The sequence below is a fragment of the Pantherophis guttatus genome, chromosome 7 (assembly GCF_059756535.1).
Source record: "Pantherophis guttatus breed Tessera chromosome 7, ASM5975653v1, whole genome shotgun sequence".
In the NCBI taxonomy this organism is placed as follows: Eukaryota; Metazoa; Chordata; class Lepidosauria; order Squamata; family Colubridae; genus Pantherophis; species Pantherophis guttatus.
Genome location: NC_142069.1, coordinates 56,502,221 through 56,515,975, shown reverse-complemented (window position 1 = coordinate 56,515,975; position 13,755 = coordinate 56,502,221). Strand labels below are relative to the sequence as shown.

Genomic DNA, 13,755 nt, shown 5'->3' with positions numbered 1-13,755 from the left:
TTTTGCACACTTCCCATAGTAGAGGCGGTTTCCTCTCTGGGTTGACCACAACTGCAGAGCTGGCTTAATATCAGACATGCCCCAATCCAATCCCTTGGAAAAGAAAAGTCTTCAACTACATTTGGTTAAAGCAAAGTGTTCTTTTACTAAGAGTGGTTGTTGCAATAAAGTCAAGTCAGCTTTGAAAGTACCGCTCTCACTAGATACAAAAATAAGGCATAGGTTTCCCCACCTCCCTCCTCCCTCCCGTGACCAATCTGTTTCCAGCCAACTGGAGCTTGGCCAAGATGTTTTGAGAACTCTGAGGTGTTTGTGGAGTAATCCACATATTTCTCAGGGTGTCTGGCCATGGGATGCTGGTACAAACAGGATCTGGCTGCTCTGGTCCTTCTCATCTGTCATTGCCCCCTCCTGATTTTCTATCACATGCACACACAGCTTTATTGCCCTTTCATCCTTCCCTCTTTCATCCTTCCACCCCCTTTTATCCTTCCCCTCCTTCTTTTTATGGCAGAATGCCTGTGAGCAAAGCCCCCGCCCCCCTAAGCTAAGAAAGGCAGATCTGATAGCTTTAATAACACTACAGTGAACATTTCCATGTTTCTTTTATTTGTTTTTCCAATTCTGAGAATTAAGGGAGAATCCAATGTCTATTTAAGACATTTTTTCTTGGCCAATTTATGATATACATCTTAATAGTCTGCAGTTTCCACCACAGCCAGCATAGTAACCTAATCAAGATGGAGAAACTTTGCACACGGGAAGAGAATCTTATTCCCTCCCTTTCCAATTACATAATTTACAAAATAATAAGTTTGTTAAACAAAATCAAGTATGAATGTTTTAATTTTTGTGTAAGCTTCTGCCCAGGATGAATGGAATTAGGCAAAACAAGCAGAATTCACCATGGTCTTCATCTTAATAACTACGTTCTCCATAGTTCTGCCATAGAAAGCTATAATAAAGAGTTTTACAAACACTTACAACATTTTCACAGAAAAATAAGATGGTTTCAAAAATAAATTAAATAGAAATACATGTGTTTCTAAAACATTTATGGTGTAAAAGTTCATTTCTGGAAACTTATTTCACTTGGACATTATTTAACAAAAGAACTGTATCAATTTATTCTTGCTTTTTAACCATTAAAGATAGTATTTTGTGATTCATAAATAAGTTAAGCCTACCGGTAATCCATTTCTCAGCCACCGGATTGTTGGAATAGGCTTGCCTGCAGCTATACATGGCCAATGGAATTCACTGCCAATATCTCTTTCGGTATCATTAATATGTTCCACCCATTCTGGATATGCTGAAGGAGAAGAGAAACAACTTTTCTTGTTTTGTATGCATGCTTAAAACAGTTTTTTCTAGCCCTAACAGCCAGCTTAATTCCTACTTATTATATAAAACTCTAATTCAGGGTTATCGAACTCAAGACCTGTGAGCCAGATCCAGCCCACGGAGTGCTTAGGGTTAGGGTTAGGGTTACTGCAGTTTCCAATGAGACTTCTGGGAACTTGACAGTGATCTAAATCTGGAATATAACATCCTATTGCTAGCTTCTCCCTTAGAATTGCTGAGGTCATCTGATGTATATCCAGCACCATTCGGTTGAACAGATACTATGGAATACATTGCAGAAGATTGGTTCAATTGCTTTTTGAACCTTGCTGATGTTTGTGGTGTGGTTTTAGGCTGCTGCGCCATTTGAGCTATGGTGTTGTCCACAGGTTCTGAGGTATGAGTGGCATAGATGGAGGCTGTGACAAGGAGCAGGCTACAGCTTGTTCTTTATTGTTAGGCATTGCCTCTGTGATATGAAGGCAAGAGGGGTGACCTGGTTGTCAGTATCTTCTTTGACTAATCCCTGCTTGGTCATTTCTAAAGGGAGTTTGTTGTCAGTAGTTATTGCCACCCGATTGTCATCTTCCATCTTTTGGAAGACTGTGCACCTTAAATGACCTTGGTCACTGTCACAGGTGAGGTTGTCACTAAAGGGGCCTATGAAGGGACAAGGCAAATGGGTAATGTGCAGTGATTCCTTTAAGAGGAATTGGTTGTGGCTTGGCTGAAAAATAGAAGAATGTCTATTCTCTAATGGGATTGTGAGCATGTTGTTAATAGAGGTTCGTTTGTGTATGCTGCCTGGACAGATATATCCTATAATGACGCACCCTACATCTAATTTCTGAGTGTATAGAGCATTGTGTGGACCATTGATCTGAGCTCTTGCCTTGTGGACTCATAAAATATCTCCCCTTAGGAGCAAGACTGAGCTTGAAGATCATACTCTGGTATCAAATGTGCCATGCAGTTCAAATGTGGGTTATGAATCGCTGCATCTGTTGTGCAATCTGCTTTCTGGATGTCATATACTAGAAAGATCTGAAAGAGAAACTAATTGTGGATTTAATGGAGGCTGTTCCATGAAATTAGGATTATACAAAAGAAGTAGGCCTTCTAGTTTTGTCCTTCTTCACATTATGAAATTGGGAAACAACTTGCCTTGTCAAGAGTATATGTTGGTTCAGTAGAAGAAGAGAGTTCTGCAAATATCAAGGTGCCAAGACATTATTTTCCAAGTAGATTCTGTTACACTGACAGAAAGAATGATTTCCTTATATGTTAAGGAAAAGCCAATTATTTCTGAATCTTGTAAACTAGTGAAAACATAACTATCATATTCCAGCACAGCCAATATCTAATTAAGATTGGATAGCATAACAGAAGTTAATGTATGTTAACCAGTGTGACAGTATTGAACTTTTTATCCCAACTAGGCATACTTATTGAATTAGATTTGGTTGCATGCTGACTCAGACTGACATAACCTCAGTTTCTACATTAAAGACATGTGCTGCAATATCTGATTGGTTATCTATGGAGATTCTCAGTCATCCAGGTCATGGTTGTCCCAAAGATGCTTTTCTCAAGAGGAACTGGATGACTGAAAATTTCCACAGACATTTAGCTTCCCTGTATTTCATAGTGCATTTTTTTTCAAAGTATTTTTAAAATGCTAAATTAATATCCTACAGTAAAGCATGCTGAGTATTTTCAGACACTATATTTTGGGAGAAAATATTTTCAAAATGCATATATATATGTAGAATATGTGAATTTTTTAAAAGATTAATATAGAAACAGGATAAATTGTTTTTAATAAATGAATATACAAAAAACAGAAAAAGCATGTGAGTAACAGAATAAAGAACAGACTAGAAATAAATCCCTAAGTTCTATACTATATAAAGAATTCATTTTCTGACTTCTGGTTTGGCATCACTGCGGAACAGTTGTAGAGAGCGGGGCTACATGAACCTAGGCTGAACCCTCCTCGTTGGAGGGCCCTTAAAGGGCTAAAGTCACCCTGAAGGGGTGACAAAGAAAGGAGGGGCATCTTGCAGGTTGCGGAGCAGCAGCTCTCTTGCTTGATCCGAGGCTCCCTCCCAGCCAACAATGGAGATGCAGCCATTATGGCCACCATGAAGCTGGAACAACTGAAGAAAGAAATGTGCAGGAGCGGTTCATGAACAGTGTACTGGAATTGGGTGAGGTGATTTTCAACTTCTATACTAGAGATCTAATCCCAAAGAAAAGAAATTCCAAAAAGATAGACTCTTTAAAGTGGTAAAAAAGCGGGTAACAAATACTTAGAGAAAGATTACTGACCTGAAAGAAAATGAAACCTAAGGGAGAATACAAAATTTTTAAAATACAGGAAGACTGGACTTGAATATTCTATTGGTAATATTTTGAAAAGGCATTTTAAAATGCTGGAAATATTTGGTTGATTATTGGAAGAAATTGCTTGAAGAAAATTGGAACAGATTTTCAGCTGTCACATTGGGTGCAACATTGAAATGTTAGGCGATGGTGCCATCTACTGATGAAAGAATATACATTATATTTTTACAAGACTGGGAATGTCCCTGAAATAATCTGAGGACTGATAATCCAGAGTGGACACAAACAACACCTGGAAGACTGCCCTTTTGCATACTGTTCTATATCTATTTGCTTCACTGCTAAGGAGGAATAAATTCTGAGACTTTTGAAGATTGCTAAGTAGAATGGCTTACAAATACATGGAATTATCATTGAAATTAAAGAGTTTAAGACATGGGGAAACCTGATGGATTACTAGGACAGTGTTGGTGAACCTTTTTGGGAGAAATGGGCGCGCACCTGTGTGTGCCAGAAACCAGAAGAGGAGCCCCCTGATGCGTGTGCCAGGTGGCTGCCCTTCTGGTTTCTGGTGCACATGCACGTGTGGAAACCAACTGACAGTTTGCATGTGCACGCTGTAAACCGGAAGAGCAGCCATCCGGTGCACATGTGCATACTGGGAAGATGATCTGGTTTCCGGCATGCGCATGCGCACCAGCAAGCTGGTCTTTTTTTTATTATTATTAAAAAGTTTTATAGAAAGTACAAACATTTTCATCCCCCACCCTTCCCCCTCAACCCCTCCCTCCCCTTTCCCACCCCCCTTTTCCCTCCTTCCCCCCCACCCCCTCCCTAGACTTCCCAGAACAAGCACAGGATATAGCATTCACAAATCAAAAGCTAGAATATGCTAACAAATTGTTACATTTCATATTCTCCCTAGATCCTTAACTCCTTATAATTCAAAAAACAAACATAAACTACTCAGTTACTTCATTCATATGCTATATGAATCTTCTTATTCGGATACTTCTTCTGTATATAATCGATCCATTTTCTCCATTCCGATATATATCTTTCATTTGAATGGTCTTTAAGATATGAAATTTTTGCCATTTCTGCCAAATGCACAACTTTTAATGTCCATTCCTCAATGGTGGGTGGATCTTCCTTCTTCCAGTACTGTGCCACCAGTAACCTGGCAGCCGTTATTAAGTTCAAAACCAACTTAGTCTCTATTACAGTACAATCCATGACTATTCCCAACAAAAAGAACTGTGGTGTAAATTTAATTTTTTTCTTTAAAACGTTTTGAATAATCCACCATATTTTTATCCAAAAAGCCTTAATTTTTTTACATGTCCACCATATATGAAAATATGTAGCATCTTTACACTCACATCGCCAACACTTAGGTTGTAAATTTGGATACATACAGGCTAATTTTTTTGGGTCTAAATGCGATCTATAAAACATTTTATAAAAATTCTCCCTTAAATTTTGTGCTTGTGTAAATCTTACATTTCTGACCCATATCTTTTCCCATGTTTCCATCATTATTGGTTCACCTACGTTTTGTGCCCATTTTATCATACAGTCCTTGACTAACTCTGTTTCTGAATCTATTTCCACTAGTGCATTATACAACCTTTTTATATGCATTTGACCTTTATCTCTTGTTTGCTTTATCAAATTCTCATCCTGCTGCAAAATACCAATTTTTTGATCTTCTCTCCATCTGGCCTGCAGCTGTCCATACTGAAACCATGTCCTAATAATTCCTTCTTCTCTTAATTGCTCCATTGGTTTTAACTGTAATCTGACTCCTTCCTTATAAAGAAGTTCCTTATATGTAATCTTATCTTGCTTTTGCTCTAAGTTTATATTCTCTATCGCGTGTCTGGGTACTGTCCATATTGGTAACTTATCACTTAATTTATATTTGTACTTTTTCCAGACCCGCAATAGAGAATTTCTTAATATATGACTTTTAAAAGCCTTATCTACTTTCTTGTCATAGACTAACCTTTTTTTTTGCGCATGTCCAAGATGGCGGCGTCCGCTGGGATCGCGATCTGAGGACGGGGCGCCGACCTACCCTTTGGGTCCTTTGGGGGTCGTTTTGAAGATCTATGACCCCAGGACCAGTCAGGGGAGCTCCTTGCCAGCACGGAGAGGGTCTTCTTTCCCTCCGTGACTGAGCAGAGAGGAAGGCACGATGTCAGGAGCGTCAGGCTGATCAGCTGGGCATCGGCAGCGTTTTTTCACAGCCGGAGGCCATCGGTTAATTGGAGCGGCGTTGTGCCGGAGGCACCCGCCGCGCGGCGAGTTTTTAGGCACAGGGAGGCTGCCCGAAGAGCTGCAAGACGTGTCGGGCACCCCCCGAAGATCTCTGGGACGTCACCAGGCTCTTTCGGGGGTTGGCGACGATGGTGCGGTGGCGGCGGCAATGGCGGTTGCAGTGGAAGCTAGCTGGCGGTCAGACGACGCTGGTGACCCCCCCTTGGAATAGGAGTTGGGAGGGGCAATGAATCAACAGGACTGGGAGACCTGCAACCACGGTTGGGGCGGAAAGGACCCAGAGTGACTTTTGGGGGGTTGGGGGATAACCCACCAAGGGGAGAGTCGGGCCTGGCCAGGACGTTCGGCGGGGGGGTGGGGGATACGGAGGGGGTCGAGCTTGTCCAGACTGTGTTTCTACCATCGGTACTGTGTGTGGGAGGGGTAGATATGGCGGGAGCAGGGGGCCATATCATGTTAAGGGAGCACGCACCCGCTGTCTTCAAGCGGTAGGGTGCTCCGGCCCCCAAGGCTCCACTCGTTCTCCAGGTAGTACAGACCTTCAGGGCCCGGGCCTCCGTCTGATGCTGTGCAACGCCAGGTCCGTAGTAAATAAAGCCCCTCTCATATGTGATCTTGTTTATGAGGGGGGAGCGGACCTGGCGGGTATTACGGAGACCTGGCTGGGCCCGGAGGGAGGGGTCCCTCTGGTAGAAATGTGTCCACCAGGTTTCCATGCATTCCATCAGTCGAGGTCACAGGGGAGGGGAGGGGGAGTAGCGGTTATTATTAGAGAAGGCCTTAGGCCGAGGGAGACCACTGTTCCTCAGACGGCCGGTTGTGAGTCCCTCCTTGTGAAGTGGGGCCACGGGGTTCAGATGGGTTGGCTCCCTGCCACGTGGCGGCAGCCCTGCCCAAGCTACTCAACGTTATCGCCGCAGTGGCGGTTGATACCCCCAGACTTATGGTCATGGGGGATTTCAACCTGCCATCCGTGGGTGAGGCGTCTGAGGTGGCTCGGCAGTTCATGGCTTCCATGATGGCCATGGACCTGACCCAACTAATTCATGGCCCTACGCACACTGGGGGAAACACACTGGACTTGGTTTTTGTCTCTGGACAGTGGTTGAGCCCTTGTCATGGTCAGATCACTCTCTCCTTCACCTTGACCTTCGAACCGCGGCACCCCGCTGCAGGGAGGCGGAACCGATAAGATGGTACCGCCCCAGGCGCCTGATGGAACCTGATAGGTTCCAGATGGAGCTTGGGCCAATCCCGGAGGTTCTGGCTCATGCCTCGACTGGAGACCTAGTGGCAGCCTGGGATAGGGCGGCTGCTGGAGCCCTGGACTGAGTCGTGCCTTTGCGGCCTCTGACCCGGCGCCAATCTCCTTGGTTTACCAAGGAGCTGAGGGAGATGAAGCGCCGGAAAAGACGCCTAGAGAGCTGTTGGAGGGCTAGTCTTTCTGAATCCGACCGAACACTGGTAAGATCTCATATTAGGAATTACCTAGTGGCGATAAAAGCAGCAAAATGTACTCATTTTGCTGCTCTTATTGCATCATCAGATAATCGCCCAGCCGCCCTGCTCCACCAGGAAGCGCGGGAGGACCCCTTGGAGGGAAGAGCCGAGAATTTTGTTCAGTATCTGCATGACAAAATCACTCAGATTCGGGCAGGTCTGGACTCCGACTGGATAGATCCAATGAGGGTGACGGTGGCAGGTCTTGAGACTGTTATCTGGGATGAGTTTGATCCTGTGACCCCAGATGACGTGGACAGGATTCTGGGTAGATTGAACGTGACCACATGCTTGTTGGACCTGTGCCCCTCCTGGTTAGTGCTGGCTTCCCGGGAGGAGACGCGAGGCTGGCTCCAGGGGATTATAAATGCTTCATTGGGTGAGGGTGTCTTCCCCGCCGCCCTGAAAGAGGCGGTGGTAAGGCCCCTCCTCAAGAAGCCTTCCCTGGACCCGGCAGTATTGGCTAATTATCGTCCAGTCTCCAACCTTTGCTTCGTTGTGAAGGTTGTGAAGGTTGTTGAGAGTGTGGTTGTGCGACAGCTTCCCCAGTACCTGGATGAAGCATCGTATCTGGATCTGTTCCAGTCAGGCTTCAGGCCTGGGTACAGCACGGAAACGGCATTGGTCGCGTTGGTTGATGATCTCTGGAGGGCTTGGGACAGGGGTTGTTCCTCTGTCCTGGTCTTGTTAGATCTCTCAGCGGCTTTTGATACCATCGACCATGGTATCATGCTGCACCGGCTGGAAGTGTTGGGGGTGGGAGGCACCGTTTTACGGTGGTTCTCCTCCTTTCTCTCTGACCGGTCGCAGTCTGTGTTGACAGGGGGGCAGAGATTGACCCCGAGGCCCCTTATATGTGGGGTGCCACAGGGATCGGTTCTCTTGCACCTTTTGTTCAACATTTATGTAAAGCTGCTGGGTGAGATCATCCGTGGTTTTGGGGTGAAGTACCATCAGTACGCTGACGACACCCAGCTGTACATCTCCACCCCGGACCACCCCAACGATGCCCTTGAAGTGATGTCCCAGTGCCTGGAGGCCGTATGGATCTGGATGGGGAAGAACGGGCTCAGGCTCAACCCATCCAAGACCGAGTGGCTGTGGTTTCTGACGTCCCGATATAGTCAGCTGGCGCCATCGCTGGCTATTGGGGGCGAATCATTGGCTTCCACGGAAAGGGCTTGTAACTTGGGCGTCCTCCTGGATTCACGGCTGTCTTTAGAAGAGCACTTGACGGCCGTGACCGGGAGGATTTTTCATCAGGTTCGCCTGATTCGTCAGTTGCGTCCCTTTCTAGATCGGGACTCGCTACGCACAGTCACTCATGCCCTCGTCACCTCTCGTCTGGACTATTGTAATGCTCTCTACATGGGGCTCCCCTTGAGGTGCACTCGGAGGTTCCAACTGGCGCAGAGTGCGGCCGCGCGGGTGGTTATGGGAGCGGCGTGGAGCTCCCATGTAACACCTCTCCTGCGCGAGCTGCACTGGCTCCCGGTGGTCTTCCGGGTGCGCTTCAAGGTTCTGGTTACCACCTTTAAAGCGCTCCATGGCTTAGGACCTGGTTATTTACGGGACCGCCTACTACCATCAATAGCCTCCCACCGACCAGTACGCTCCCACAGAGAGGGGCTTCTCCAGGTGCCGTCGGCCACACAATGTCGGCTGTCGTCCTCTAGGGGGAGAGCCTTCTCTGTGGGGGCACCGACGATCTGGAACGAGCTCCCCCCAGAGATACGGAGGATCCCGGATCTGCGCACCTTCCGCCGCGAGCTGAAGACTCTTTTAGGCCTCGCCAAAATCTTCTCCCTTTTAAGTGCAAATTTTAAATTTTAATGTGTTTTAAAATATGGGTATTTTAAATTATGGGTATTAATTCAGCCAAATTTATTTAATTAATTTTATTCAATTTTAAATTTTTATATGTATGTGTTTTATTTCATGGCTGTTCACCGCCCTGAGTCCTCCGAGAGTAGGGCGGTATAAAAATTCAATAAAACTAAACTAAACTAAACTAAATAAGCATGCCAGCCGTAGACCAAACCATATCCTTCAATATTCAATATCTTTTCCTCCGTTAAATTTATCCAGTCTGTAATTGCTGAGAGGGCAGCGGCTTCATAGTACAATCTTAAGTTGGGCATTTTAAGACCACCTCTTTCTCGGATATCTTGCATTATCTTTTGTTTAACTCGAGGTTTCTTCCCTGCCCACACAAACTTGTTTATGCCCTTCTGCCATTCCTTCAAATTTTCATCTTTTTAAAGTATAGGTATCATTTGAAAAAGAAATAAAAATTTTGGTAAAATATTCATTTTTACAGCAGCTATCCTTCCCAGCAAAGACAATTGTAGTTTTTTCCAGTTTTCCATCTCCTTTTGTATTTTGTGCCATAGTGGTTCATAATTGTGCTGATATAATTTCGTATTTGCAGTCGTAATATAAACCTCTAAGTATTTAACCTTCTTAACTACTTCAAATCCTGTTAACCTTTCTATCTCTTCTTTCTGGCTTCTGACCATATTTTTAGCTATTATTTTCGTTTTGGCTGCATTTATTTTAAAACCAGATACTTGTCCATATAAGCAGGTTATGTCCATCAAGGCTGTAATCGATTGCACCGGTTGGATTAAGGTAACAACCAGGTCATCCGCAAATGCTCGTAACTTATACTCATGCTGTCTAATTTTAATTCCCTTTATTGTGTCCATCTCACGTATTTTACTTAGTAAAACTTCCAGCGTCAACACAAACAATAACGGAGACAAGGGACAACCTTGCCTCGTTCCTTTTTCTATATTAAAGGGATCTGTTAAGCCACCATTAACTATTATTTGCGCTGTTTGTTTTTGATATATTGCTTTAACAGATCGTACAAATTATTCTCCAAATTGCATCCTTTCTATTAATTTTAATAAAAATTGCCAATTCAATCTGTCAAAGGTTTTTTCAGCATCCAAAAACACTAGCACTGCAGGGACCTGGTTGTTCCTTCCCAGATACTCTAATAAGTTAACAATTTGCCTTACATTACTCTTCATTTGTCTACCATTTATAAATCCAGTTTGATCATGGTTAATCATTTGCTGCATAACTGTCATTAGTCTATTTGCTAAAATTTTAGCAAAAATCTTATAGTCTGTGTTCAATAATGAAATCGGCCTATAATTTTTAGGGTCTGTTTCGTCTTGCCCTTCTTTTGGAATCAACGAAATAAATGCTGTCTTCCAAGTTGGAGGCACCTCTCCTCCCTGGCTCATCAGCCAGCTGGTCTTTATGTGCATGCGCACCAGAAACCATAAGACCAGGTGGCTGGTGCACATGTGCGTGCCGGAAACTGGAAGATCATCTTCCCAGTGTGCACATGCGCACCGGGTGGCTGCTCTCCCAGCTTCTGGTGCGCGCGTGAAGACCAACTGGCCGATGAGCCAGAACCCAGAATAGCAACGGGCAATGGATCGCGTGCCCAGAGAGATGGCTCTGTGTGTCACGTCCAGCACGCATAGCATAGGTTTGCCATCACTGACCTAGGATTATAATTGTTGTCTGATAACTACATAAAGAGGAAAAAGAAGGAAAAAGAAGACTTTTTGGAGTGAGGGAAGACCTCTTGCAGGGTAGGGCTGAGGATTTTGTGCAATTCCTGCATGACAAAGTCACTCAGATTCGGGAAGGCCTGGACTCCGACTGGGTAGATTCAAATGGGGTGACGGAGGTGTCAAGCTTCGTTGTTATCTCCAAATAAGTGAATTTCCAAACGCCCGATCTTTGAGGAAACTTTTCTCTTTATTGGGCATAACGAACTGACCCTGACTCAAAGCGCAGTTAGAATTGAACTTTGCCCCCCCCCAAAACCTCCCTTTCTGGTTCCCAGCTCTCTGCATCTCATTGGCCATATTCCAAGCCACTCTACTCATCCCATCTCTGTCATTTCACAGGAATGCCCCCCCTCCCATCTCTATCTCCGTGGAGACAGTTCTTCAGGGGAAAAAGTAGGTGAAAGTTCAAGCCTCTCCTCCTGTCCTTATGGCAGCTTGGAAGCTGACATCCGGCCCCTCTTCCTTCATTCTCTCAGTGAGGCCTGCGCAAGACACACAACAAGTTTAATACCTTTACCCCGTCCGAGGGTGTGTCCCACCCCCTCCCAGTTTGTCCGGGTGATCTGCATGGAATTTAGCTATAAGGCGGTCAGCTTGGATGTTTGTGCTCTTCACCCAGGAAGCTTCTGACAAAGGGTAACCCTTCCACTTAATTAAGTATTGGAGACGCCCCCTGTGCCACCTTGAATCAAGAATTCGTAGTACTTCATAGTGAGTGTGGCCTCCAATAATTAAGAGCCCTGGGGGGGTCATGTGGCACCAGCCTTAAGGTTGACCCTACCACAGACTTCAGGAGGCTACTGTGAAAAACGGGGTGTATCCTCCCTAGTAACCGGGGCAACTGCAATTGTACTGTAACCGGGTTGATTATTTTTACTATTGGAAATGGTCCTATAAATTTCGGGCCCAGTTTCCTGGTTGGGAGTCTGAGTCTTAAATACTTGGTGAAGAGGCATACCTTCTCCCCTACTCGGAATGGCCTTTGGGGGGCTCGGTGCTTATCTGCTTGTTTCTTATAAGACCGTGCCGCCTTGTCTAATGCCTTCTTGACGTTCTCCCAGGTTTCTCTCAGAATTGCCATCCAGTTGTTCAAGCTAACTGAGGAAGGAGGTTCCCTTGGGTACTTTGGTATGGGGACGAAATCCATGCCGCTCACTATCTTAAATGGGGTTAGTCCTGTGCTACTGTGGACAGCATTGTTATATGCAACCTCCGCAAACGATAAGAGGTCCGCCCAGTTCGATTGTTGGTAGTCAACGTAGCACCTCAGGTACTGCTCTATCATGGCATTCAATCTCTCCGCCCCCCCATTGGTGCTCAGGTGAAACGCTGAGCTGAGGCCTTGGGATGATCCTATGGATCGAAGGAATTCCCTCCAGAACTTCGCTGTAAATTGGACACCTTGATCGGAGATGATTCTTCTGGGTACTCTGTGCAGGCGGTAGATGTGTTTCACGAACAGTTTGGCCAATTGGCGGGCTGAGGGTAGTCCGCTGCAGGGTATGAAGTGTGCCTGTTTGGAGAATAAGTCTATTACAGTCCAGATCACTGTGTTTCTGCCGCTTCTTGGCAGTTCGACTATGAAGTCCATAGCAATCTCTTCCCATGGCCTTGACGGTTCAGCTACTGGCTGCAGCAGCCCCGGAGGTCTTCCTGGTCGGGTTTTCATCGTGGCACAGATGGTACAACTTTTTACATAGCTGTCTACATCTTTTCTCATGTGGGGCCACGAAAACTGTCTCCGTGCTAAATGCAGAGTCTTTAGGAAACTGAAATGCCCCGCTGGTTTAATGTCGTGACTCCTCTTGAGGACCAGGGTGCGTAGAGTCTCTGGGACATAAAGTTTCATCCCTCTCCATGCTAGGCCATCTCTCTTTGTCAAGAGATGTTGATTGTCTCAGAACCAGGGGTCCGCCAACGTTTCTGCCTTGAGCCTTGTCGTCAGGTCACTTGTTGGTTGCCCCTGCTGGTCACGATGCTGCCGTCTGGTGGTTACCTGACCCACTCCTTGGGCAGAGGGGATGATGGCATTCACCACCTGCTCCCGTTCACTGTTGTATTGGGGCATTCGGGAGAGGGCATCGGCCAGAAAGTTCTTCCCCCCTGGGATGTGCTTCAGTTCGAAGTTGAAACGATTGGAGTATTGGGCCCACCGGACTTGCCTGGGCGATAACTTCTGTGGGGTCTTGAGGGCCTCCAGGTTTTTATGGTCAGTCCAAACCTCGAACGGTGTTTGGCCTCCTTCTAGCAGATGTCGCCAGGTTAACAGCGCCCACCTCACTGCAAACGCTTCTTTTTCCTACGCCGCCCATCGTCTCTCTGTGTCGGTGAGTTTGCAGGATATGTAGGCACAAGGTTGTAGGTCCCCCTGGCTGTTCTTTTGGAGTAGGACTGCACCCACTGCCACATTGCTGGCATCTGCTTGGATGACGAAGGGTTGTTCGGGGTCAGGATGCTTCAAGACCAGTTCTTTTGCAAACATTTGTTTTAGTGTTTCGAATGCCTGTTGGCAGGCCGGGTCCCACTGTAGAGGCTGTCCTGGACGGGGTTTCGTTGTCGGACTCCCTGTCTTTAGGAGGTCTGTCAGAGGTTTGGCAATTCTTGCAAAGGAGGGGATGAATTGCCTGTAGAAATTTGTGAACCCCAGGAAGCTTTGCAGTTGTTTGCGGGTGCGAGGGGGTCGCCA

The 13,755-nt window shown here is 45.8% G+C and overlaps 1 protein-coding gene across 8 annotated transcripts in view; it reads right to left on the bottom strand.

The window, feature by feature from the left end:
- The window catches only part of CNTN1 (contactin 1), a 315,977-nt gene that overhangs the window by 110,828 nt on the left and 191,394 nt on the right, over nucleotides 1–13,755 (bottom strand). For all 8 annotated transcript variants that reach the window (XM_060689023.2, XM_087873256.1, XM_060689029.2 and 5 more), the window contains one exon: nucleotides 1,188–1,312. In XM_060689023.2, the coding sequence (XP_060545006.1) occupies nucleotides 1,188–1,312 (125 nt within the window). The remainder of the gene's footprint in view (nucleotides 1–1,187; nucleotides 1,313–13,755) is intronic.